The 26364-nt window shown below is 52.8% G+C and overlaps 1 protein-coding gene across 1 annotated transcript; it reads right to left on the bottom strand.

The window, feature by feature from the left end:
• Positions 1-9229: 9229 nt before the first annotated feature.
• On the bottom strand, positions 9230-21326 carry Zbtb7c (zinc finger and BTB domain containing 7C). Its single transcript, XM_076837194.2, has 2 exons — positions 20119-21326; positions 9230-9881 (listed from the first exon to the last, which is right to left on the bottom strand). The coding sequence occupies exons 1-2, from the start codon at positions 21324-21326 to the stop codon at positions 9230-9232; spliced, it is 1860 nt and encodes a 619-aa protein (XP_076693309.1).
• Between the last annotated feature and the right edge of the window lie 5038 nt (positions 21327-26364).

Raw genomic sequence — 26364 nt, 5'->3', positions numbered from 1 at the left:
TGATCACGGTTGATTCCTGTCACCCATCCAGCCACACTTCTATTTGTGAAGACAGCTACTATGGGAGGCAGAAGCGAGGCGGCCTGGGGACATCTTTTTCTTGTCTCTGGGCAACTGCATTTGGGGGGTCCTGTGTTTGGGCCTTGGCCACTTGGAGGCTTCTCCCTGAGACTTTGCTCCTGGAGAGTGTGATGCAGGGGTGAGACAGTGACCACGGAGCTGCAGCTTCCAGTGCCGTGGCTGTTGGTGGCCTAGCAAGATGGTTCCTGGGCCAGTGTTGCTGATGCCCCCTGTCTTTCAGTCACGGCCGGTTTCCTGGGTCTCTGACTTTCTGTCAGTCTGCTGAGCAGCAATATCCCTTAAATAAGTCCCCTCTCTGCTCCCAAGTTCATCTCCACCCAGCCCCCTGACTGACGCCATGAATAGCCCTCCCCAGGCCCTCACAGGCCCGCTGCAGCGTGGTTGGCCTCTTTGTTATGTATGCCTCTCTATAAGATCAGAGGGACACTGGTCTTTGATGTCCAAATAAAGCTGGAGTCTCTAATTAAATTTCACCAGCGCCCATAGCCCTGCTCCAGGGAAAGGAATTTCAAAGGTCAGAACAACTCAATGTCCAGCTGGTCACTCAGTGGAACTTGCAGAAACTTGTCTGTAGGGCTCAAGCACTCTTGTGTCATCCACTCCCGTTCGTGAGTGACCAACTCCAGGCTCAGGACAACTCTTGGGACTCCTCATCCAAGTGGAGAGAGCAGCTTCCGGCCAGGGAATGGTCAGTGTTGCTAACATGGGGAGGGGCTCGGGCCATCAGGGACTCAGCCAGAGGGACAGGGTAGGCGAGGAGGCATAAGAAAAGTCTCATTTTCAGCTGTTGGACAGTCCAGCTCAGCCTAATATCAAAGCTTCCATCCAGCCTGGAGTCCTGCTGGGACTTAGAGCCCTTGGAACCAACAAGGCTCAGGGCCCAGTCTCAGTCCTTCCCCAACATATGCAGAGCCTATGCAAGAATACCAAAAGGGCCACCTGTCACATGTCTAAATACTCAAACTGCTCATGAGTCTGTGTTCCACCCTCCCACCTTGGCAAACATACCTTCAGAAAGATCTGGAAAGCCAGAATCTAGTTCAAATTCTCAGGCTCCTCGTAGTTCTGGACCAGAGAATCATGGTGGGGCAGATGCCAGTCTGTGGCCCTAACCCACGGCCATTCTCTTCTCTGCCACCCCTGACTCCATCCTGTCCTGAGAGGCCTTGCATCTGAACCCCCATCCACACACACCCTCCCTGTCCATCCTCCCCAACAAACGGCCACCCCAGGCTGTCCTTCCCTGAAGTGGGAGGGAGGTTCCAATGCCAACCTGCCCTGGGAAGCAGGACCCGGGAAAGAGTCCCAGTAGGTGCTAGAAGCAAGCACCACCTCCCCTCCTCCCTCTCTTTTTCCTTCCTTTCCCATCTTAAGAATAAAAGGAAAAGGGTAAGGAACCATACATGTTATTGGCGGATGGGAAGAAGGGAAACCCACCCTGATCTAAGACCTTCTAAGTAGCAAGAAGGACTGGTGTTCCACAGCCCCAGCCCCCGCCCCACCACGCCATCCAAGTGGGACTCCTCACCTCCTTTTTATGAAGGCAGAAAGGAGGTGAGCCAGGAGGCTGAATAACCCTGGGACTTTTTGGAATACAGAGGCCCAGGGTCAGCCTGCCAGTGCCCTGGAGCAGATTGCAGGGAGGGAGCCTCCCCTCTCCCAGACCTTCTCAGGTACCTGGAGCCCTTGGTCTGAAGGAGGAAGTAGAGCAGCGAGCCCCTGCTCCCCGGGGTGTCCATTCTGCCACACTATGTTCTAGTCTCATCGACTCCAAACTGCTGCCCCCCAAAGGCCCACCAGCTGGGCCATCCCAGGCCTTAGAGAATAAAAATGCACTTTTCCAGGAGGTGGCTCCTGTAGGAGTCGTGTTGAAATGGAAAATGAAAATCCATGTTCATTAACACACGCCCCAGTTATGCTGATCTTATTGGACTAGGAAACCCGCACTAAGGCGGGAGGTTAAGCCTGGACTGGCTTCTCGCACAGCAGGGAAGGCTCTGGTGTGGTGGAAAAGGCTCCAGGGCAATCTCTGCCTCTGAGGGAGAGAAGGGTGTGGGCGACCCCTAGCCGTGCTAACCAGAGCTTAGGGGAAAGCAGTCTCCAAGGTTCCCCAGGGTGGGTGAAGATGTGACCTGCAGAGGGCTGAGGTGTCAGAAGGAAAATGGCCAGAATGAGCTCAGTCTAACTAGACAACCACGTCCAGTGGCCTTGACTCGTTTTGCCTCTCGGCTTCTTAGGGGCAGTGTGGTGCAATGGTCAGGGAGTTAGCGACCCTGGATTGCAGCATTGGCTCTGCCAGTGCTGACCCTGTAGTCTTGTCCTTACCATTTGCCACTTTGAGCTCAGGTACTTCATTCTCCAAAGACCACATGGAGATGTGACACCTCCCAGCATTAATGGAACTTGGCTGTTTAGAGAATAGACATTTTTGAATCCTGGGAGCTGACTTACCCAGTGATCCTGTTGGGACCTAGGCTCTTCCCAGTAGATGCACTGGCCATCTGACAGTGTGGTTTCACGTTGTCCCAGCCTTGGGGTTTCCAGGCTTGGGCTGCCCTAGTCCATGGGAAGGCTTGGTGTAAATTAGACAAGGCATCCCTTCAAGACACTTCACTGCCACCTGCTGGACAATTGTTAAGATGTACACGTGTACTACTGTGTAGTAAATATACAAAATTCCTAGGGTGTGACTGGCACCCCTCAAATGTGCTAGTGTATAGCATGCAGCCTGCACAAGAGATCTTGGTAGCCCTAATTCTCTGGCCCTGTGGAGATTTTGTGGGAGATCTAATTTATTTTAATAAATGACTTTTCTACTTAAGTTGATTTTTGACTAAGAACACAATTGATAAACATGGGAGTGACGGCAATACATACCTCAAAAGACCAAATAATCTGAGAAGCCACAAGGCACCTATGTTACCAGGGTTCATGTTTTATTAATTTTTCAAGGAGGGGGTCTGACTCACTCTATCTTCCTTCCTCATTCCAGGAACCTATTTGTTTATTCTTTCGCTTTTGTTGTCAGGGTCAGAGTTCATGGCCAAAGGGAAGAACTATATAGGATGAAAATGAGTTATAAATACCCCAGCAGGGAGACTTATTGGGAAAATGGCTCTGCCAGTTCTTGTCCATGCACTGCGTGTCTCCTCTTGTTACCAGGAGAAGTGACATCAGCCTGTGCATCATGTCTCTGATGACCGGGTGTGGGCACCAGGGTGTGGGGCATGTCTGGTTGCAGTTGAAGCTGTCAGTCCCTGTTTTCCAGGAGAGATTGGAGCTCTGGTCCCCTTATTTGTCAGGCCCTTTCTGGGCTCATTTTTGGAAGGGAGTGGGGTTAGGTCATGTGGGCAGCACAGTTCAAGGTTCCCATGCCCAGAGTGTGCCCTGGAAGGAAAAGGAGCAGGGTCTCTCCAGGGAATCCTCCTTCCATCAGTTTATGGAAATGCACGTCTGACTCATCCTCAGCCTTCAAACCTGAAAGAAGGGAGAGGGGTCATTTTCTTGCTTCCTGTATTCCCTGGGGAGCAGGAGGACAGAAGTCTGGCTGGTGCCAGCCCCCTGGGGTGACTTCAAGGCTTTTCTACCTGAAGGAGCTGCCCTTGTTGCTGGAGGCCTGAGTGGCTCGCAGCACCCTGATGTCTTTCCACCCTGGGCGAGGAGCCGGGTGGCCAGGGCCAGGAGAGGGAGCCTGTGAGCCACAGTCAGGCCTAGTGACTCCTGCCAGGGCCACTTCTGGAGGCTGGTTGGACTGGGAAGACAGAGAACAGATGTCCACATAAGGAGGGGAGCTGGAGGTGGAAGGTGGGATGGCCAGGAACAGGGGAGAGGGGAGGGCCAGGTGGCTGGGAGCTGGGGAGGAGGCCACTGGTAACTGACCTCTTTGATTCTAGAATCTGTTCTCAGTGACTCTGACACTCAGTGGGTTGCATTGACCTCCTCGGTGCCCTGACAGGGCTCACGGCAGGGGGACTGGCTTTTGGGGCCAGGCCACATGTGACAACATTGCCTCCTTGCTCTGTTCTTACATCCCTGTTGAAGCCCCAGTGCCACCTGGTGCTCAGAAGGGACCATCTGCCAAGGGTGCACCCCGTCATGCCCTTTCCTGACAACGTGGCCTTGTGCCCAGCTGCCAGCTCTACGGTGAGCTCAGAGGGCCCTCAGGAAGGGCTAGGCGACAAGGTCCCTCCCAGGAGAGGGGGAAGGGCTGAGAAGGAGGCCTTTGCCCTGCTTCCCCAGGGGCAGGTCTGGGATCAGATACAGGACTGCGACGGGGCAGGGTACTTCCTGTTGGCTCCTTCCTCCCTCTTGGCCATTGGGAACTCTAAATGAGGGTCAGGGGCTTTTCTATGGACCCTCATTATTTCTCTGGCCCCTCATTTCTGAAGTCATCTGGTGTGGGAGGTGGGGGAGACCATGTGGCCCTGGACCAAGTTAATTTTGTGAACTTGTCCTGACTCTTCTTTTTGACCTGTTTCTATTTTCCAGCAGTTTTCTTTCTGGCCATAAGGAATAGACACACACACACACACACACACACACACACACACACACACACCTTTTCAGAAACCAGATGGAAGACCCCTAAGGGGCCATCTAGAAGACTCTCCTTCCCATGCAGGAACATACTCTCCAGCATTGTTGAACCTTTCCAATGATGGGGAGCTCATCCCCTCACAAGGAACATCTCTTTCTCTTGGACCACTCTAGAGGTTAGGAAGTCATCTCCCTCCATTTGGGCACCCCGTTGCTTCCTGGATCCTCTTCCTATTGGTTTGAATTGGTCAAACTCTCGGCCAAACCCTTCTGCATTCATCACAGATGTAGAAGCCCCAAGGCCTGTTTTGATGTGTCCCTTAGGCTTATTCTGCAGTAATTCTGTTTCTTTGGCCTGTCCTCTGAGGCCGCATCCTCCTCTCTCACTCCCTGTTATCATTTGGATATGAGGTGTCCCCCCCAAAACTAATGGGTTAGACAATGCAGGGACGTTCAGAGATGAAATGTTTAGATCATGAGAACTGTGACCTAGAGTGGATTAATCCATTTGATGGGTTAATAATTTGAATGAACTAGCTGGGTAGTGATTATTGGCAGGTGGGAGGAAGGTGGCTGGGAGAGTTCCCTTGAACTCTATCTGTTCCTGGATCCCTCCTTGCCTGCCCCACTCCCTTTCCCAGTTGCTAAGAGCTGAGCAGCTCTCCTCTACCACATCCTTCCGCCGTGATGTTCTGTCTTACCTCGGACCCAGAGCAGTGGAGCTGGCCCATCATGGACTGAACCTCTGAACCTTTAAGAGTCCAAAGTAAGTTTCTTCTCATCTAAGGTGTTCTTATCAGGTATTTTGGTCACAGTAATGAAAAGCTGATTAACACACCCCCTTTTCCCTTCCCTGGAGGTCCTATGTCATCAGAACCCCAACGTCTTAGCCCTGATGAAACAGGCCCCACCTGCTGGGGCTCCCTGGAGTTTCCACCTGGCTGGGGCTAGAGGCTTCATTCCTATGAAGACTTCAGGAGCAGCAGAGGTTGGGGGTTGCTGGGCCCAGTGCCCTACCCTACCCCTTCTCCATCTTCTCCCCTTAGTGGAAGGTGGGAACCCCCCATCCCCAGAATGAGCTTCACACAATTCCAGGAGGCCGAGGTATTGGAGTCCTATGGCCTTGTGTTCCTGCTCTGGGCGGTGTCTGTCCCTGAGCTTGGGGGGAGCCAGGGAACATGCTGACTTCACTAGAAGATTCAAGGGAAAGGCAGGTCATTGACCTGGCGGGTAGTTTAAGTCATTTTTTGAAAGACATTATTTTTATATTAAGATAAATGCAAATGCTAGGTCATAGAGTGGAGAGGCCTGGATTTCAAAACCACAACAGGAGCAGGACCCGCCAGGAAGGTGGCTTCTGGCTATTTCATTGGACTTTAGCTTCCAGTCCCTCAACAGCTGGGCCCCTTTGCTGAGGGGCATTTGGGTGGAGAATCTGGGAAAGTTCCTTTCATTCAAGAGCGAGGCGCAGAGGAGGGGAGTGGTTAGTCTGAGGGTACACAACTCAGAAGAGTCAGGACTCAAAATCCAGACCTGTCCTCGTCCCTGTACCCAGAAATGCTGCATATGGAGTGCCCATCACGGGGAGAGAGGGAAGGAAAACAGAAGGGGCTCATAAAGTCCTCAGTTATCCAGAAAATGCTCCACATCGAGTTGACCCCATCTAATGACAAATACATTTCCTTACCGCCTTCAGGATCTAGCACCCTCTGGTCGGAAAGAAGTTCAGGTGAGAAAAGGAAAAGAAGCCCGACTCCATACCTGGGAATGAGGGAGACACCAACATGGCAGGGAGGTCAGCTGGAGGCCACTCGGGCACTGAGCCAGGCAACTGGTAGAACTGGCTGTCGGACCACAGTCAGCAGCCAGGACTTTCCCTTGCTCACACCCACAGGCTGCACCTGGGGTGTGCTTGGGCTCACAGATACCTGAACACTTATGATCTAAGGGTGCTGCCCAAAGCTGAAATGTGTGAGATGATGGAGAGCTGAGCTCCGGTCTCCCCTGTCCCCCGCAGCACCCAGATACCTGAAATGAGAATCCGAAGGGGGATATCAGACTTCCCCAGGAGTGAGGCAAGCAGAGCTTGTGTTTCCTCAACACTGTCCTTCAAATGATTAAATAAGGGTCAAAGGTTTATGTTTCTGTAGGGGTGTCTTTGACACTATTCTCAATGTGGGACACTCAGTAGCCTAAACCTTAAGCACTGAACATCTACAGATTGGCTTGTTGTCCCGTGAACTTCCCACAGTCATATCTCATAGAAGTGCGACCCCCAAGAATAATTTAATCAAGTCAATGAATACTGTTTAATAAATAGGCCAGAAAATTAGCTGAGTTTGCTTGGTAGGATGCAGCGTGCGACCAAAGTTATGGAAGATTGTCCCTTGAATCACTAAGGCAAACTTTTGCTGAGTGTCATTTTACATAGAGCAGTCACATAAAAAGAGTTATAAATAGAAAAAATTCCAAAGTTCTCCCACAGACAGAGAAATCAGAAACATTAAAAAAAAAAAAAAAAGTTGAAACAAATAAAACACATCTAACCCCCTCCCCCCACGACCCATTTGCTTCAAGTTCTTGATCATACAGTACTCGACATCTTTGGATATTTTACAATATACAACTTCAAACTGCAGCCAAGAAAAAACAGAAAGAACTAACCAGTCATCTGAAAAATTGAGTTTATAAGAAGTCATTACCTTTACAAAATAAAAACAAAAGCCCCAACACCACCGGATTCCAATTTGTTCTTTTTTTTTTTTTTTTTAAGTTTGGTTCCGTCCCAGTCCCTTGGCTGATGGGGGGGCATGAGCCGTGTTGGCTGGCAGGTCCCAGACAGAAGCAATGGAAATGGAGCCTGGAATCCCAGGTAGAGGACGGCAGGGGAGATAGGGGCAGGGTATGAGGCCATTCTGCCTGGCTGGAATGGTGGCTGGTGGCACAGGGAGGAGTCTGGGAGTCTCTTCTGGGGAGCTGGGAGAGGGACAGAGTCTGTGGTCTTCTCTGGCCTTTTTGTTAATTTTTGTTATTTGTTCAGGAAAAAGCCAAGGCGATAGGAAGAGCCAAGTCTCTTGCAACCACAGCTCAGGGACTGGGGGCTCCAGCCCCGGGCCCTCTGGGCGGATGCACTGTCCTCTCTGGGCTACTGAGAAACCAAAGCCAACTCAGCAAGAAAAAGAAGGGAGGAAAAGGAGAGAGCAGTCAGGAAGGCACTGGGCCAGCAGAGCTGTCTTCCTTCTCAGGATCTGCCACCAACCCCAGAGCCAGGACAGGATGGGACATCCTAACTATGGGACATCCTTCAGGCCCCAAAGGCTACTGCCTTCTACCTTGAGCCCTTTTCTCAAAATGGGGATGGGGTCCAATATGGCAGCTTCATCCAGGAGGGTGGAGGAAGGGAGTGAGGGGCTCAAGCACAGCAAAGGGGCCATCACCAGCAACAGCAAGGCCCAGAGAGGCCCCAACTCGAGAAGCAAAGAGGTGACCCCTGGGTAACTAGGCGCTTTGTGTCTCTAGGAGTCAGGGTGAAGGTAGGCAGCTGCTAGGTGTTGAAAGTCGGCCCTAGCCCTTCAATTTGGCCCCAAAGGTTCCAAGAGATTCTGTACAGCCTTGGAGAGGGCATGTGGGGTGGGACAATGCTGACTGGCGTTCCCAGGGGTCCAGCCACTAACAGTGGCCTGTAGGGAAGTAGGGAAATGTGAGCCCCCAGAGCTGCCTGTGGACAAGCAGTGAATCCCGCCCTCCTGTCTCTCATTCCCATCTAGTTGGGCCACATTTGTCACCTATGCTAACAGTGCTAAGGTTGAAGTGGAGGTGATAATACTACGTCCAGTAAGAGAAACGGTTTCCCCAGGGACTTGGGGATGCAAGCCTTCTAGTTTCAAGGATTCTCGTTGGAAGGTTGGCGTGTATGAGTGTGGAGGTCAGGGGAGAGGACACTAAATCACCAACCCCTTTCATAGCAGGTGACACCGAGGCACAGAGGGTTGACCTGTCCAAGGTCACAGGATAGGGAAGAAAAAAAAAATGGGCCCAGACTCCAGTGGCCTGGCTCCTGGCTCTAGGAGGCCTCCTTGCCAGTAAGGCATTTCATTCTGGGTGGCAGGCAGGCGTTTCTCTGAAGGATCCCCGGATGTCTGGAGACCAGGATACCATCCTCAGAGCAGGGCTGGGAGGGACCCCCCATAAGGCAGTGGGGACCCAAGTAAGATGTGTGCCCAGGACACTGCCCTCATTCCTGCTCACCTGGCCTGCCTTCCCACCAAGCAATCCCCTCCTTGTAGCTCTACCTGCTTCCAAAGTGTTCCTATGCACCCAGCCATGTGGCCCTCCTCTGTGGCACGGGCCCCTGTGAGTTTCTGTGCAAGACAGAGAAATAGCCAAGGAGAGGAGGCCCTGCTCCAGGATCCCTGGGAGGAGGTGCCCATCTCAGGCACCAGCAAAAGGGAGGTGGCTGCCTTGGAGGCCTGGAAATACAATTCTGCTAGTGTGCATTTTCTCATTTTCCCTTTGTGTTTGTGAAATAAAGGTTCAGACCCACTGGGTGGGGCAGGCTGGGCCTGCTGGGAGAGGGGACAGGGCTGGCCAGCTGGGGTTGACCAAGGCCAGCCTAGTTGTTGGCTTCTGAGATGGAGGCCACGTGGTTGAGGCCAGCGAGCCCTGGGAGGCCGGCCAGGCCCGCGGCCCAGGGGTCCGGCAGCGGGAAATAGGGCCGCGCGGCGGCCACGTTCTCGGCCAGCGCCAAGGCCAGGAGGCCGCCCGCGTTCCTCTCGGCCTCCAGCTGCGCGCGCCCGAACAGCTTCATCTGCGTCTCCTCGAACTGCCGCTCCAGCTCCTGCAGGCTCAGCGCGCCCTTGGGTGCCGCCAGGTAGTGCTTGGTGGGGCTGGGACCCGGGAGGCACACGGCGGCGCCGCCCAGGTGGCCGCCCACCTCGCCCAGCGCAGGTGGCATCACGAAGGCCGCCTTTTCGGGCGCTGGGCCGCCAGGGCCAAAGAGCAGGCTGGCTGCCCTCCAGGCGGCGGGTTTGCGGCCGCGCCGGGGCCGGGCCATGCGGCAGCTCTGACGCTTGATGTGGCGATGCAGGTGGTCGGAGCGCGTGAAGCTCTTGTAGCAGAACTCGCACTGGTAGGGCCGCACGCCCGTGTGGATGCGCATGTGGTTCTTGAGGTCGTAGTTGTGCACAAACTTGGCGTTGCAGTGAATGCACAGGTAGGGCCGCTCCCCTGTGTGCTTCCGCATGTGGATCTTCAGCTTGTCCTGCCTGCAATGCAGAACCCGGAGGGAGTCAGTCTCTGCTAGGAACACTCTTCAAGGCCCCTGACTTGCCCTTCTTCCAGAACCATCTAAGGCTCCCTATTGTCATAGTGTCCTAAAGCCCAGGAGTGGTGCACATGCTAGGATCTACCTTCAACTAAGTCCACAAACTTCTGCCCCACTCCAAACAGGTGTGGCTCCTCACCTGGATTAGAGGGATAGGGAAGGAGCAGTGTCCGGGAAGACGCCCCTCCCAACTCCCTTTACACACCAGTACAGGTAATGAATCACCCCACTGTTTATCAAAGGCCTGTCTTACATACAGGAAAATAGATTTGCTGGGGAAGATTTGTACCCCCAAATCAGCATCTGGGCCTATCCCTCTGCTGTGCAGCAACTGCTCCCGATAATGGGTTGTACTTTAATCTCACAATTACTCTTTCCAAGCAACAGCCTTCCTTCTGGGCTCATCCTTGTACTTTTGTGCGTGGGTCTCTCTCGGTCCCATCCCAGCCCACAGGCTGTTGAGATCTGTCTGTCCTCAGCACTAATCTGCAGGCTCTAGAGGCCCGGCACACCTTGCTCAAGCCTCCTGCACTGTGGTTTCTGATCCTAAGCCCTGGGCTCTCTCCTCTTTGTCTGCAGACAATTTCAGGGTTTACAAAAGAGCCAGGTGCAGCAGGAATGCAGCCTAATCTTGGGCGAAGCTTTTTGGGATTTAGGAGTATTATTCAGAGGTAAGGCATGGCCTAGGTGGGGCTCCCATGGGGGTCTGGGAGCTCCTGCTGTATCCGCAGACCCTCACCAGTTTGCTGGGTGATCTTAAACAAGTTATGTAACTTCTTGGCACAGAGCAGAATTTAGGGCCAGACATCACTCCCCATTGTCCGGAGCCCATGAAGAGCCTGGGTTTGTGTGAGCTACAGTCAACACACCTCCTGGTGGTCTTGAAAGGAAAACTGGCATCCTGGGGTTGTTTTCCTAAGGTCTGAGAGCTCAGCACAGCCTGGCCAAGGTGGAGGCAGCCGGGCCGGTGGGCGGCAGGAAGTCCTCTCAGGATTATTTTGTATTTTCCCCAGATGACCAGGAGGCCAGGCAGCCTGCATATGGTTTCCCACCTCCTTCCCGCAAGGTGTGGCTTGGGTGGAGTCTCTGCCTGTAATTTTAGGCTCAGCTTTGAGGTCAGAGCAGATGTGGATCCTAAGTATCCTCCCTAAAATGGCCAGATTTAAATCACCCTTGGTATAACCCCAGGATATAGCAGGAACTGCCTTGGTGTTCTGTGGCCACTAGAGGTCTCACTGGCTCTCATTAAAAAAAAAAAAAAAAAAAAAAAAAAAAATGTTCCCGAGGGACGGAGTAGGAGAGAATCTTGTGAACACTGGTGGTGGGAGGTGGACCAGAGAGCGGACCCTCCCTCCTGTGCTCACTGGAGGGCTGGAGGGCTTCTGGGAGGTGGGGAGGGAGAGTGCATAGTGGGTAGGGAGAGAAGGGGGAGGAAGGGGGTCTTACTGATTGAAACAGGTTAGTCTCCTCCACATACCAGACCCTCTTTTCTCCCACAACCCACCAGCCTTCCCTGCTGTGATGGCTGCAATACCCCTGCCCACCCCAGCTGCTCACCACCCTGGTGGTAACTGTAATGCAGACCATTGGAGATTTGAGCAAAAAGGGGGCTTTTAAGGGCATCCAAGTTTGTGGGTCTCAAACTTGAGTGTTGCATGAGAACTAGTATCAAGACTTGATATGACAGAGTGCTGGGTGCCTCCCACAGCTCCTGATTCAGTTCTGGGGTGGACGAGGAGCAGAGCCTTTGCATTTCTAACAAGTTGCCCGATGCTGCTGTGGCTGCTGGTGGTCCACGGACCCAAACTGAGAATCACTGGCCCCAGGAAATCCTTCACTCTGTAGGTGGCACACCAAGGCCCAGTGAGGGAAACTGGCTGAGATCACCAGAGGGTAATGGTGGAGCTGAGACTAGAACTCAGGCCTAGGAGCCAGGGCCTTTTTTCTCACCACATCTCTGTGAACTGTGCAAAAACATAGAGATGTGGGGGGCAGAGTGCCATTTCTATCCCATAGTGTGCTTTCATTGTACTCTACAAATTCACCAAGGCTCTGATGGCCACACGGATGGTGGACTAGCAGGCTCACTTACTGGCTAACTCCCTCACCAGGCCTGGCAGAGGGCTCCACTCAGAACCATCAGTCACCTCATTTAGTCCTTACCCCAGCATTAGGATATGTGTGTATATGTATGCACATATCCTAATATACACACAAATGTGTATGTGTGTGTGTGTGTGGGGGGGGTTTGTGTGTATGTGTGTGTGGGGGGGTACCAGGAACTGAACAAAGGGGCACTCAATCACTGAGCCACATCCCCAGCCCTATTTTGTATTTTATTTAGAAACGGGGTCTCACTGAGTTGCTTCGTACCTTGCTTTGGCTGAGGCTGGCTTTGAACTTGTGATCCTCCTGCCTCAGCCTCCTGAGCCACTGGGATTACAGGTGTGTACCACCATGCCCAGCCTATATATGTGCATTTTAAAATCATTATTACACACAGTTCATAGTATTGATGGTTTGGGTAACTCTCAAATAATAGATGATGGGAATGGCGAATCTTCAAATGTCTAGGGCCTCCCTGTAAATATCTACAACCTCTCCCAAACTTTCATTAGGGCATCTAAAATAAATCAGTGGCAATGGAGGGCATCTCGATGTCCCTTTGTTGAGTACCTGCTCTGGGCAGGTGAATGCACTATGTTAATGACCCTGGAAAGGTTGCTATTTGGAGGCAAATATTTTCACCATAAGGACTCCTGGCCTGCAGCCTCCGAGGGCTGGTCAGAAAGTACAGACTGCAACCATTGAAATAGGGCAGGGTGGGTGAGAGGAAACCCTCCCTGGGAAGAGCTGTCTTCCCCTGATGGAGAGTCCAGAGAGCTGGGTGAGGGGTGAAGAGAACAGGCAGAGCTTAGGACAAGCCAGTCCTGGGAAAAATGCTAGAGATCATGGAGCTCACCAGGAGCACTGCCCCCATACTCAGATTCAGTGTCTGAATCCCAGGGTCCAGGCACCTATGTCATCAGCAGTGCACTTCCCAGGACCCTGAAAAGGTCCCAGAACTTTGAAAAAGTCCCCAGAACCTGATGGAGTCCAACTCCCTTACTTCCAAGATAAGATGAGCAAGGACCAGATGGGGAATGGCATTCTAAGGTCACACAATCTCCTTCTTCATGTGATGACCTGTGAATGTCATGACAGGTGGGTTGGCAGAGCTTGGCCTGGGTCAGGAGTGCCCCCAAAGAGCCAGACCAGTTTCACTGCCTTGGACTTGTTCCCTGACCTGTAAAGTGGGAGCCGGTCTGTACCATTTAACCTCTGGTGTTCCAAGAGTGTTTGCATCTGGGTAATGGGGATTTGAGGAATCTCTTTCCCATCCTGTTTTGTCTGGTTGGCTCCGTGCACGAAGCTCCTCTATTCTTGTTTCTCTGTGAATTTTGCCTGTTTATGAGCAGTGTGAGTTCTGCTGGGATGTGCTTAAGGATGGGTCTCAGGTAGTGAGTGGGCTCTTAGTTATCTCTTCCTGGGGTCTGATTTAAAGGTCCCAGGCTCCCACTGGCCTTGTGCTAACTTATCCCTTAGCTTGGAGTTTAAAGCTCTTTTAAACTCTCTCTGCTCCGCTTTGCAGCATCCCCCACCCCAGCACTGAACCTACGTGCTGCATGGATTATGCTGTTCTCTCAGGCCACACTCTGGCCAAGCTTGCATCTTGGAACACCTGCCTGCAGAACTGGACTGTTGATCCCCCAGTACAGAGCCAGCCACAGGATGGAGGCTCTTATAAACCCTGGCTCCTTTCCCTGGGGCCTATCTGGTGTTTGCACACTGATACTCCATCCTGGGGGCCCTCCCAGAAGGTCAAGGCCAAGTATTAGTGTGCTCCTTCCTTCCCAGCCCTAAACCCCGTTTCAGCCCTCTACCACCCTGCACCCAATTCCTTCATCTCCTAGTTTACTCTTGAAAACTGCCCTGCTAGATGTCTCATGCTCCAAATCCCCCTAATGCTTCAAGGTCAAACTCAAGTGTAGTTCTGTGCTGTCCACCCAGGGCTGTTGCTCAGCTCCCTGATTTTCCATGCACCTGTTGCCTAAGCATTGCCCTTTGAGGCAGGTTACCTGGGGGACAAAGTGGGAGCAACTAGAAAAGATGAGGTGGCAGTGGCTCTTCTTCTGTCCCCTGGTAGTCTCATATGTGTCAGCATTGCCCTCCCAGTGGGTCAAGAGCCAAGGAGGACCAATACGTCACACATGCATTGCCTGAGGCCCTGCTCCAACCTCCAGCACTCCTGATAGGTGAGAACACCTGTCCAGAGGCTGTCTCGGCAAGGCCTGCCTTTACCTTGCACGTGTGTGCTGTTTCCAGGACAAGGGCCACTGTGTGGCTGACTCCTTGCATGCACACACTGCTCATCCCTGCCCTTCCCCACCAGAACCAGAGGCAGCAAGTGATACAAATTCTAGCAAATGCAAAAAGCTCCAAACCTCACGGACATTCCCCTTAGTACTGATTGTCACATGGCTCAGGTGTTTGCTTTGGCCATGAAGGCCAAATGGAATCAGGAAACTGGGAGTGACCTTAGGGGGCATGTATCTACCCCCATAAGTTTCACCTGGGAACCCGAGGCTGAGAGAGGTTGACACAGTTAGCAGAAGCAGAACCAGGCCCTGAACCTGGGCCTCCTGATGACCACTCTGGTGCTCTTTCCAAAGTCCCACAATCTGCTGAGAGACACTGGGCCCTGCATGCATGCATTCATTCAGTGACAGTTACTCTGCAGCCTTCACCCAGCACCTGGCAAGGAGGGTGATGGAACCTGCTTTGAGAAGCACTTGTTGGGTGCTCTTTTGTATGTCACAAGGTGCCCAACACTGAGCATAGGCAGAGTGAGTTCTGAGTCCAGAACTCCCCAGCCCTAGGTCTGAGCCTCCTCCCTGACCTTCATTCTGTTCATCTGCCATCTCATTCCACTCCCCTGCTGCAGAGGCCAGCCAGCGTCAGGGGCTCCATCTGCAGCCCTGCTTCCAGCTCACTGACAGGAAAGATGTGTGAGTCCTCAGGAGACTTCCAGAAAGGCTCCCAGGCAGGGCCATGTCTCCTCTCTGGTACTGGAGGGTCTGAGACCACCTCTCTTCCTGCTTAGACATGACCTTATCTTAACAAGGTTCCCAGAACTGCTGGGAGAGGGCAGGCTGGAAAGAGGATAAAGGAAAGAGAAAGCCGGGCCTTGTTTGGAGAGCTGGCAGCTGCCCGGGAGCAGAGGGTGATCAGCAGTGGGCTCAAGGCTGGGTGGGGTGGGAGGTGTGGAGGCTGACAGTGGCAGCCCTGGGGATGTTGGAGGGGATCGTGAGGAAACCGTTCATCACAGAGTAAATTCGTTCCCAGTAGAGGTCGCCCATCCTTTCCCAGGGTGGCGTGGCCTCCGTGGGACCTCTGTTGGGTCAGGGCGGGCCTCTTTCTGGTCTTGAACACTTCTGCGTCCTCTACTCTTCTGGCAGACACAGTTGGGACACCTGTGGGTGGCATGCAGGGGCTGCAGGAGGGAGATGGCCTGTCCACTCTGTAAAGTTCCTGGCCAAAAGGTTAGGTGAGGCAGGAGGCAGGTCCCCATGGCCTGCGATCAGGGACCCATGTGGCGGGAAGTGAGAGGAGGTAGTGCAGAGGCCTTCTCTGGGCAGGGTCAGGTCCCACTGGCAGTGACGGCTGCAGTTGGGACAACAAGGTGTGCAGGGGCCGCCACCCATAGTGACTGTAGACAGAGAAGGGCCACCAAGCACAGCAGTGTCTCTCGGTATCCTCATGGGCCACATGCTCCCTGTTCTTCAGGGGCCATCCTAGGTGTCGCCTCTGGCAGAGTCCCAGAGTCCTAACCTTTGGCTCGGGCTGCCACACCCTCTGGGAGTAGAGGATGAAGGACTCTTGGGGAGGGGGCTGGGTGACCTTGGTCCAGACTACCTCTGACCTTGTCCTGAGCTCTTTCTCTGTCTTGAGTCTGACCTGAGCCGGACGGGTTGAGGCAGGAGCTTCGGCCGGCTCCAGCCTTTTACAGGAGGGAAATGGTGCCTTGGATTAGGCCCAGGCCCCCATCCCCTCCCCTCACCAGGGAACGAGCTCCCTAATGAACACAGGCTTGAGAACACCTGGCACAGGTGGAGGCACTCAGAGCCCAGTGACTACCAGGGGACCACAGCAGGTGGGGACAGCAGGGGGGGCTCTAGAAACAGTTTGGGTGAAGCCTGTGATCCCCTGCCTAGGGGTATTTATATCTAGAACAGATCGATGGTGAGGCAACTGGTGGGACTGCCCAAAATCTGGAGCCACCTAAGAGGTGGGGTTTCCGACACCAAGGAATAGACACTACCATGGTGGGGAGGACCTCCGCTCAGAGGCCCAGCAGCAGGCAGGGCCTCAGGGTGGTCCCTTACCTCCCCCTCTTGGGTGTGACTGCTGAAAGTATTAGGAAAGATGGCCGTGGGATGCGGACATCCTGGGAATTGGCATTTGGGATGCATAACTCAGAGCCTGGGCCAAAGGACCACCAGGCAGGGAAAGGGCAGCCGCCTCCAAGACCATGGGATGGATTAGAGGTGGGTCAGAGGACCTGAGCTCCTCCAGGGTTGAGGAGGGAGGAAATGAGGTCTTGCGAGAGACTGGAGCTCTACTGCAATTTAGGAAGGACCCCAACCCCAGGTGGCGAAACGGTGTCCCAGGTGTCCCAGAGGAGGGCTGGAGGGGGAGTGTCAGGTCCCTCTCAGCCTTTGTGGGGGCCAGTCTAGTCTTGGCCTTGCGAGGGACTCTGGGAATCCCAGCTACCAGTGCTAAAGAGCCTCCAGGTGGGGAGGAAGGGGAAGGCGTTATGGATCATGGCAGGGAGTCAGCCAAGAAGCAGGAAAAGCTGCAAGGCGACTTGGTCTCAGGGAGGAAGACTTCAATCCAGAGAGGCCAGGACTGGGACTCTTAGAGGTCAGGAAAGAATCCTTCTGGGACAGTCCTGGAGAGGCAGTGGGAAGCCAAGGAGGGGTGGTTCTGAGGAATGTGTGGGTAGGGGTGAGGAGCAGGCTGCGCAGCAGCAGCAGCCCACGGTGAGAAATACCGTCCCTGATGGGAACAGGCCAGAAAAATCTCTCCACCCCTTCTGCCCCCTGACCCTGGGCTTTCTCTGCTCCTGGGAGAGGGGGGCCCCCAGAGCTTGTCTGCTCTTTTTCCGGAGGGTCAGGGCCCAGTGGGAGCCAAGTGAGGGGAGGTCTGGTGGGGGCTGGAGTGCAGCTGCAGCCGCTGGAGGCGGGCCTGGGGCCCAGATGGTCATCTGCCTGCAGAGCAAGAGGAACAGGAGTAACCAAGGGCTGCCAGGGCAGATGGCTGGGTGGCCGGAACTGCCCCAGGGCTGATGTGGCCTGGAGGAGTAGGAAGACACAGAGGCCACCCCAAGTGACCATCAGGAATATATTGGGGGGAGCATTCTGGAACGTCACCCTTCAATAGAAAAACAGCATCACTGCTCAAACCAGGAGGCCTACTCCCAGAGAATGTTCCAGTGGCCCAGAGAGGGTGAGAGGTCTGTCTTCAGTGACTGGCCAAGTTTTAAAATTTCCCTGGGGAAGTCTGGGCCCACACACTGGCCAGACCTGGGTGGACCTCACAGAGGGCTGATGGCAGAAAGGCCCAGAGAGAAGGAGATGAGGAAGGAAAAGGACCAGGAGGCTCTGAGTGCCAGGTGGGTTCACTGTGTGGTACCCTGAGAAACATCTCCCATTGAAGCCATTGGCCTGGGTGTCCCCTGAAGGGAGAGGTGTTGCTAAAGTCAGCCACCTGCCAAGGGACAGGCACAGGAAGTTAGGGATGGGAGCTGGCTGGGCAGAGGGGTGCTCCGGGCTGATTCTAGGCTGGCTTTGCAGATCTGGTCTGACTTTGAAGTTGTTCCCAAGAGCCTGGGAGACTCAGGTTGGAGCAAGGCCCTTACTGAAGATGATGAATTATACTTGGGTTGGCTTCCTCTGAGTTCTGGTTTACTTCCCTCCTGTCACTCTGTGCTTTGGTTAACACCTTGTTCTGCTGCGCCAGCCTGGCCCTGGGGGGCCAGGCTGAAACCAGGAGAAGGCAGGGTCAAGAAATGGGGACTGCACTGCCCAGGGGAATCCCAGCCACCAGTGCTAAAGAGCCTCCAGGTGGGGAGGAAGGGGAAGGCGTTATGGATCATGGCAGGGAGTCAGCCAAGAAGCAGGGCCCCATGGAAAAGCTGCAAGGTGACTTGGTATCAGGGAGGATGTCCTGGGGTCAGCATTGGCAGGTGGCTGGACCCTTCAGCAGTGAGCGGCTAAGAGGAAGGGGACACATCCTGCAGATTTCCCCTCCCCTGTACCTGGAGGCATCTGGGGCAGACTCTGTTTGGGGTTTTCCTCACAGAAGCAGCTGTAAGCAGGACTCCAAAGCCCCCTTGGAAGCCATCAGTAGTGTCCTTCAGAGCCACAGAGCTGTTTCAGCAATGTCATTTGGACTGGAACATATTTCTGAGTTCCCACCCAAGTCGCCCCAACAGCAGGTCTCATCACCTTACAGACTCTTCTTGTTTTTTTTTTTTTTTTTTTTTTTTTTTTTTTCTGGAAAAGCACACAGTCCTGCACTGGATATCCACCCTGAACCAAAAGTTTCCCTCTGTCCTCAAAGGCCAGAGCTTTGGGTCCAGGGAGGAAAATCAAAGAAATGAGCCCCAAATAATCCCCAAAGGCACCTTTTCAAGAGAATGTGGGGTGATGGTGGTGACATTAAAATAAGCAGGGGGGGGGCTGCCAAGGTGAGCTCTTTGAGGGCACCATAGCAGTGGGGAAGGACCTGGTCTAGTAAGCTATGGTTGCAGGATAGGTATCACCAGGCTCTGTCTACATCCGACACAGTGAAGTGACCAAACCCCAGGGCCAGACCACTTATCTGAGCTTCTCTACTGTGGACATGACTGAGATCAGTCTCACACCAGGAAACAACAGTGGCACCAACAAAATAGGAAAGACAGAGAAGGAACAGGATATAGCTTTCCTACATTCATGTGTGAATATAAACCAGTGGAACTCCACATCATGCACAACCACAAGAATGGGAAGCTATCTCCATGTGTGGATGTCAAAATACATTCTGTCATGGGTAACTAAAAAGAACCAATAAAACACAAAGAAGGAAGAAAGCAATGGCACCATCAAGCTGTATATTCCCCAAATGAGGCCTTCCAAAACCCAGCAATGGACAGAGCTGACCTCCCATCATCCCACCTGTCAGTTTTGACCACAAAAGTTGCTGCACTAAGTACACGACACATGTTTGCTGAATGGGATGGTGTCCCTGAGAGACCAAAAAATTTACAGCGTAGTGACTTCAAATCTTATAACAGTGTAAAGTAATACTTCTTCCAACATGGAAAGGCAAAGGAGATAACACTCAGGGAGCCCTGTCCTGTAAGGATGAAGGAAGGGCCTACAGGGGTCTCTTCAGTCTCCTGGTCACAGACTTTGACGTTCTACATGGACTGGGGGTCGAGTTGCCTATCATTTTCTAGCTGCACACATAAGGGGCCAGCTAGTCACCAGGAAGTGGGCTGGAAACAAAGGTAATGGTGCCTGCCTGTGTTCCCAGGGCCCTTAGTGTGCAGGACATGCTTAATAAAGAAGGACTGTGGGGTCTAGGGTTATGGCTCAGTGGTAAAGCATTTGCTTCACATGTATGAGGCCCTGGGTTCTATTCTCAGCACCACATATAAATCAATGAATAAAAATAAAAAATGTCCATCAACAACTAAAAAAACTTAAAAAAAAAAAAAAAAAGAAGAAGGACTGTGGCTTCTCCAAATGAAACACCAGAGCTGCACCCCTCTGGGGAGCCCAGCCTGGGTTCTGTGGATTTGCAGTGGTAAAGGAGACAGGGAAGCCAGGCAAACCGGGTGCTGAGGCCCTTCACCCTGGAACAGCTCAGCCTGACTCACATCTTAAACTTCCACCTAAAATATGAGAACATATTTTAGCTCCCTAAAGGGTTTGGAAGTCATGACACCAGGTAATGCCTGGCATCCGGCCTAGCAATGAACTTGACACCTGACAAGGATCTAGCTGGGGCTCTCTCTCCATCCCTGGCCCTCCATGCCTCTGGCCCTGTCTCCAGCAAACCGTCACCCTGCCCCTGCTGCAGCTGCGCACCTGGTGAAGCGGACCTCGCAGATGTTGCACATGTATGGCTTCTCCCCGGTGTGGGTCCTCATGTGCCGCGGCAGCTTCCCAGCCCCCATGATGACTTTGTGGCAGATGGGGCACTGCTGAGATGCCTTGGGCTTCAGCTTGCGCTCCTCCACCAGTGGCCAGGGTGGGAAGAGGCTCCCCAGGTGGGTGGCACTCAAGAAGTTGAGATAGGCACCATAGTCGTTCTCTGCCTTGATGGGGCCTAGTGGTCCCCCAGGCAGGTCAGGGAACATGTCCTTGAAGAAGTCGCTAGGGAAGGGTGGGGGAGGGGGCGGGGGCAGCTCTTCCTTCTCTTCCTCCTTGATCTTCCGGTTTTTGATGACCAGATCCAATGGCCCACTGTCCATTGGCTGCTCAGGCAGCTGGGCAAAGGCACCAAAGTCTCCCGGCCAGAGGTGTGGGAAGAAGTCCGGGGCAAACGGAGACAAGGAGGGTCTCCGGTCAGGGATGTTGGCTTTGGGGTACAGGTTCTCCCTCAGCAGAGATTCGATGGAGAAGTCCCGGATCACCCCTAGATGGCCAGGGCTGCCGGCCTGGAAGGAGTCCGGGAAGTCCCTGGGAGTGTCTGAATAGGCCTTCTCCGTGAGATGGTCCGTCTTGGAGGGGCTTTGGTGGCAGTTGATGTCCTGGGGGTCAGGCAGGTTTTCTTGGTCGGCAAAGTCCTCCGTATCGTCGTCGTCCTCCTCCTCTTCCTCCTCCTCCTCCTCTTCGTCCTCCTCGTCGTCGTCGTCTTCGTCGTCGTCGTCATCCTCCTTGTCGTCCTCCTCGCCGCCCTCGCCGCCGGGCTCCATGATCTCCAGGCACACGTTCACGATGCACTGGATTTCCAGCATCCGGGCGGCGTTGAGGATGTGCTTGACGTTGGAGGCGGTGATGGTGAGCGTGGAGGTGTAGGCGAACTCCAGGATGGCGGCCAGCGCCTCGGGCTGCACGAAGTCGATCTCGTACACGTAGGGCTGGCTGGCTAGGCTGCCGGCCGTGAAGAGCTTCTTGAAATACTTGCTGCAGGCGGCCAGGACCGAGCGGTGCGTGCGGTACTCCTGCTCCTGCACCACCAGGAGCACGTCGCAGAGCAGGCCATCGTGCCGCTGCTCGTTGAGGCTGCACAGCACCTCGCTGCTGTGGTTGGGGAAGGGAATGCCGATGAGCTCGTCAATGCCATTGGCCATGTTCTCCGCCCGAGCCCTGCGGACACGAAGAGGGAGGCGGGTTAGTGAGCACTGCCGGGAGGACTCCGTTGGGACTCTGGACCCCCTGCTTCCCCGCACCCTCTGCTCGGCCGGAAGGCTCATCCTGCAGGAGAAAGCCAGCCCTCCTCTCTCTGGGCTTGGCCAAACCTCACCTGCAGTTCACAGCTCAACTCAAGCTGGCCCTTCTCTCTGTGCCCTTGTGTCTCGCTGGGCACTGCTTAGCAAAGGCCACAGAGACTCCTGGCAGGTCACCAGATTTCACTTTGTAAATGTAGAGTTGGGAATGCCAGCGTGAACAGCCTCCTGAGAGCCAGCTATTCCCTGCGCCCCGGGGCACAGTGTCCACCTCCCATACAGGACCACTCGGTGCCTCTGCTGAGAAAATGCTCAGACTCCTTAAGGGACTCCCATTTTGCACTGGATACCAGGAAGCTTAAGACCAATTTTATGGCCCATTATCAGCAAGTAAGTGGAGCCTCCTGGCATCTGTTTAGTCACCTGCCCCTACTCCCGGCTTCACTGTAGCTGATGGAGTTTCCTTTCATTTGCAAAACTTGATCTTTCAGACTTTTAAAACTAACATCTTATCTATGTCTGTCTGTTTCTGTTATAAATAAACATTTGAAACCCACATAGATGCAAGCACATTGCTAATTAATTTATCATGTCTGGATTCTGTTAGCCTCCCAGTTTTATAAATCCCGGAGGGAAGAATCTTCTTCTGAGACCCCCTTTGTCATTGTGGGTGGTCCTGCCTGATGGATGTCTTGACTTAACATTTTCAACTGTAGGATGGTGTAAGTCTGCACCTCTACACCACCCTGATTTTCACTTTCAGTACAGTATTCAATAAATTATATGCGATATTCAACACTTAATTATAAAATTGCTTTGTGTGAGAGGACCTTGCCTGTCGTAGGCTAATATAAGTGTTCTGAACGTGGTTGAGGTAGTCCAGGCTGAGCTATGATGTTTAGTAGGTCAGGTGCAGTAAGCTCATTTTGACTTAACATATTTTTAACTTATAATGCATTTATTGGGATGTAGCTCCATCATAAGCAAGGAACATCTGAATATATGTTTAGTTTGAAGTGTGGCCAGTTGTGGCTACCAGGAGAGGAGGGCAGGACAGAGATTGACTGGCATCGCCTCCTTTCAGGAAGCACAAGTCCCAAACTATTGACATTTGCAATCTGATGAAAATTGGCCCATGCCGGAGCAGGTAGGGTCCTTCTACTCGCGGCAATACAAATAGCCCATGGATGAATCCTAGCAATGGCCTGATCTTTATCTTGGTACAAATTAAAATGAGCAGAAAAGATAAAGAAAGACCTGTAAGCCCTGTGTGTCAGTGGGAATAGCTCTGGGGATCCCCACACCTGTGTCTTCTGGGAGTTTCAGCCCTGAGACGGCAGAGGGAGGGGAAGGAAGGAGTGAGAAGTGTCAGGCCCATAATGAGAAGGCACCAGAGCTGGTGGGTGTGCTGGGTACTGGGTGCTTCTTCCCTATGAGCACTGGGCAGTCTGGGCCTTCCCTAGGCAATTTCACCAGGCCAGTGCTCAGGAGGTCTCCCAGAGCTAAGGTTTCATGCTTCCCACCTACTTTAAAAGGACCAGAGACCCCACTTGCCATGCCTTTGGTCCCTAAATAGGCATTCGGTACTCTCCCTGTGCCAGACACTGACCTGGGCTCTGAGGATGCACAGAGAGCAAACCAAGAATGTCCCTGCTCTGACAGGGCAGGGCAACCCTGAGGATGCCTCACCAAAGAGGGCATACAGATGGGAAAGAAGTCATCTCATTTGAAAAGATGTTCCTGGTTGTTAGTCATCATAGAAGAGCAACTTAGAATCACAATAAGATATTGCTACATACCTCTTAGAGAGGCTAAAATTTTAAAAAGTGAAAACACCAAGTACTGGTGAGGATGTGAAGATGGATCACTCATACATTGCTGGTAGAAAGGCAAAATGGCCCAGCCACTCTGGAAAACACATCGCAAGTTCTTAGAAAACCAAATAGGTAACTATTGCAAAACCCAGTGATTGCATTCTTGGGCATTTACCCCAGAGAAATGAAAACTGTGGTCCACACAATAACCTCTACACAAATGCACAGAACTGCTTTATGCATAACAGCCAATAACTGGAAACAACCCAAATGCCCTTCAACAGGTGAGTGACTGAGCACACCATAGTGCATCTGAGCATGGGTCAGCAAAGAACAGGAGCATGCAGCCACCTTGATGACTCTCCATGGGATTACGCTGAGCAAAACAAGACAGTTCCATTGGCTACACACACAGTGCCTGATTCCATTTATGTGACATTTGGGGGATGACAATATAATAGAAATGGAGAAGAGATGAGTGGGAGAAGAGTAGGTGTGGCTCTAAGAGCCACAGGGGGGGGGGGGTCCCGTGGTGCTGGAAATGTCCTGTATGTTGACTGGATGCATGTCAGTGTCCTGGTCCATACAATACCATGGTTTTGCAAGATGTTACCACTGGGGAAACTGAGCCAAGGGCACATGGGATGTCTCTGTATTGTCTTTCACAAGTGCATGTGAACTAATAGCTAGCTCAAAATAAGAAGTTTAGTTTTAAAAAGTAAATGATAGAAAACAACACAAATCAATTATTTTCCATCATCCTGATTTCTATCCATCATCTATCTACTGCAGGATATGAGGTGGGGTGGTGGTAGGAACTGTTTTACCCAGGGAGGTCCGTGGAGGCTTCCTGGAGGAAGCATCTTTTGAACTAAGACCTAGAAGACGAGAAGGACCCCGCCTTGGGTCACTGGGGGGACAGGGTGGGAAGGCCCGTCAGGATGCTCTTGGTCTGGAGGCAGCAGGGTCTCTTCTGTGTGGCCCCATTTAACTCAACTTTTCCACTTCTCTGTTTCTCTGGTGGCTCTGAGGGGCCATGCCTGCACACATCCCATGGGGCTTGTGTGGGACTCACTGAAGGATGCTCCTCCTTCACTCTGACCAGAGAGGGTGTCCCCAGGCCCTATGCTCCAATAGACTCTGCTGTAGAAAGATCTGTGGGCTGCTTCCTGCCACCTAGAGTAGGAGATGAACTCTTAGGGGCTCCCTCCTTTCCCTGCACCCAGGCCTGATCCTCACTCTTGCAGCAGGAGCTGGAGGAACTAGGGCAGCCTGCATGGCTGAATACCAGGTGGCTCCTTTAGGACTGCTCTGCCCTAAGAGGGTGACTTTGTGGGCAGTTGGACGGGAGGCCAGCAGGTTGCCCATCTAGGACCTGGGTCAGAGGGGCGCTCAAGTCCAAACTACATTTAATTTTGAATGTGTGGAGTCAGAAGCGGTATGACCTTCTATGCAGTGATCAAGGGGACCTGACCTGAGGTCACCTGTCCTTGGGCCCCAGCTCTGCTTTAGATATTGAGGACCCATAGGCAGACTGCAAGGAGAGTGCAAGTTCCCCCCGGTCAGCACTTTCTGTCTTCGGGCCAAGTGCTGGCCCTAAGCAATGGTTCCTGGATGAAGTGTCAGGATCACCATCTGCCCTCAGGCCTCCTCACAGTACAGGGATCAAGCACCTCCTGCGATCATCACTCCCGCTATACAGATGAGGGGTGGCGTGCAAGGATCTGAGCTTTGAGCCACATACCATCTCCAGGTCCTGCCTCTGGCAGCAAGGGTAACCATTTGTCTGCTGTCACCCATGAGTGGCCTGGACTTTGGGTGAAGTGCTCAGGGACACCTATGTGGCAGAGGTTGGGAAACACTGGAGACAGCAAGAGTTGAGTGGTCCTGCCTTCCAGGGAGGCTGAACAGACAGAGCAGCAGCTGACTGAAGGCCCCCAGGCAGCCTCAGGAGTGCAGCTTGAGGACACCCCGAGCCCAGGCTCCTGTTCTTCTCACAGTCTCAGGGAGGAGCTCTTCTCCGAGCCCTAGACAGAGCTAGTGGTTCCCCAGGAAGGTCCCTTGCTCTGTGGCAGTGGCAAGGCTCTGCCAGGGATAAGAGTATGAGGGGAGGGAGGAAAGGAATCTGAGGCTCAAAATCCTTCTCCACTCCACCTTTTGAAAACAGCAGTGCTTGGCAGTCACATGGATAGGGTGCCTGGCCACAACCCGCCCCTTCATGGGTCCCAGATGTACCTCTGTGCCCCTATTCTTCAATTCCCAATCATAAATTCCGTTCTCAGACTTTAAGCCTTTGGTCACACTGGTCTCCTGCCTCCAACAAATGTACCTCCAGAACTCCACATCCCACCCACACTCCAAGGTCCCACTCAGATGACCACTTCTCTATCCCTCCGTTCAGACTCTAGGCCTCTCCAGCCTTTGATCTCCTGAACACTTGATGTTCCCTGTCATTTATTTGATTCTGTCTTGTACTGTAACTGGTTTTATATGTGTTTGGGCATCTCTGCTAGATTATAAGCTGCTTGAGGGCAGATAGTACCTTTAAATGATGGCATTCAGCTGGTGAAGGTCTATGGCAAGGGTTGTCCTTAGCCACACTAAAATTAACTGTTGTGTATGTTGTTCACAGTGGTACTCCATCTATTAGAAGACTAGTGGCAGATTCAAAGATGGTCCCCAGTGATTCTTGCCTCTTGGTGGCAAGGTTTCGTGCCTTTGTGTGTTCCCCTCCCACATAACTAAGAATGACCTGTGTGACCAATAATCTCTGTGGAAGTGGTGATATGTGACCTCTGGGGTGGGGTCAGAAAAGACATCATTGTTTCAACTTTGCTCTCGTGGATCATTCATACTGTGGGAACTAGTGGCCATATTGGGAGGATGCTCAAGCAGCTGTCTGGAAAAAACCATGTGGCATAGAACTGAGGTCTTCTGCTGACAGCCAACATGTCAATTGTATGAGGAACCCATCTTTTGAGTGGCTCCTCCAATAGTACTAGAGTTCTGGTAATGGCAGCCCTGACTGCAGCCCCATGAGACACATGGGACCAGAGCTGCTCCATTCAGCTTCTCTTAAATTTCTGAGCTTCAGAAGTAGTGAGAAAATAAATATTTATTCTTGCTTT

Source organism: Callospermophilus lateralis, chromosome 17 (assembly GCF_048772815.1).
Source record: "Callospermophilus lateralis isolate mCalLat2 chromosome 17, mCalLat2.hap1, whole genome shotgun sequence".
Taxonomy (NCBI): Eukaryota; Metazoa; Chordata; class Mammalia; order Rodentia; family Sciuridae; genus Callospermophilus; species Callospermophilus lateralis.
Note: the sequence above shows the minus strand (reverse complement) of the source record. Positions and strands in the feature narration are given on the sequence as shown.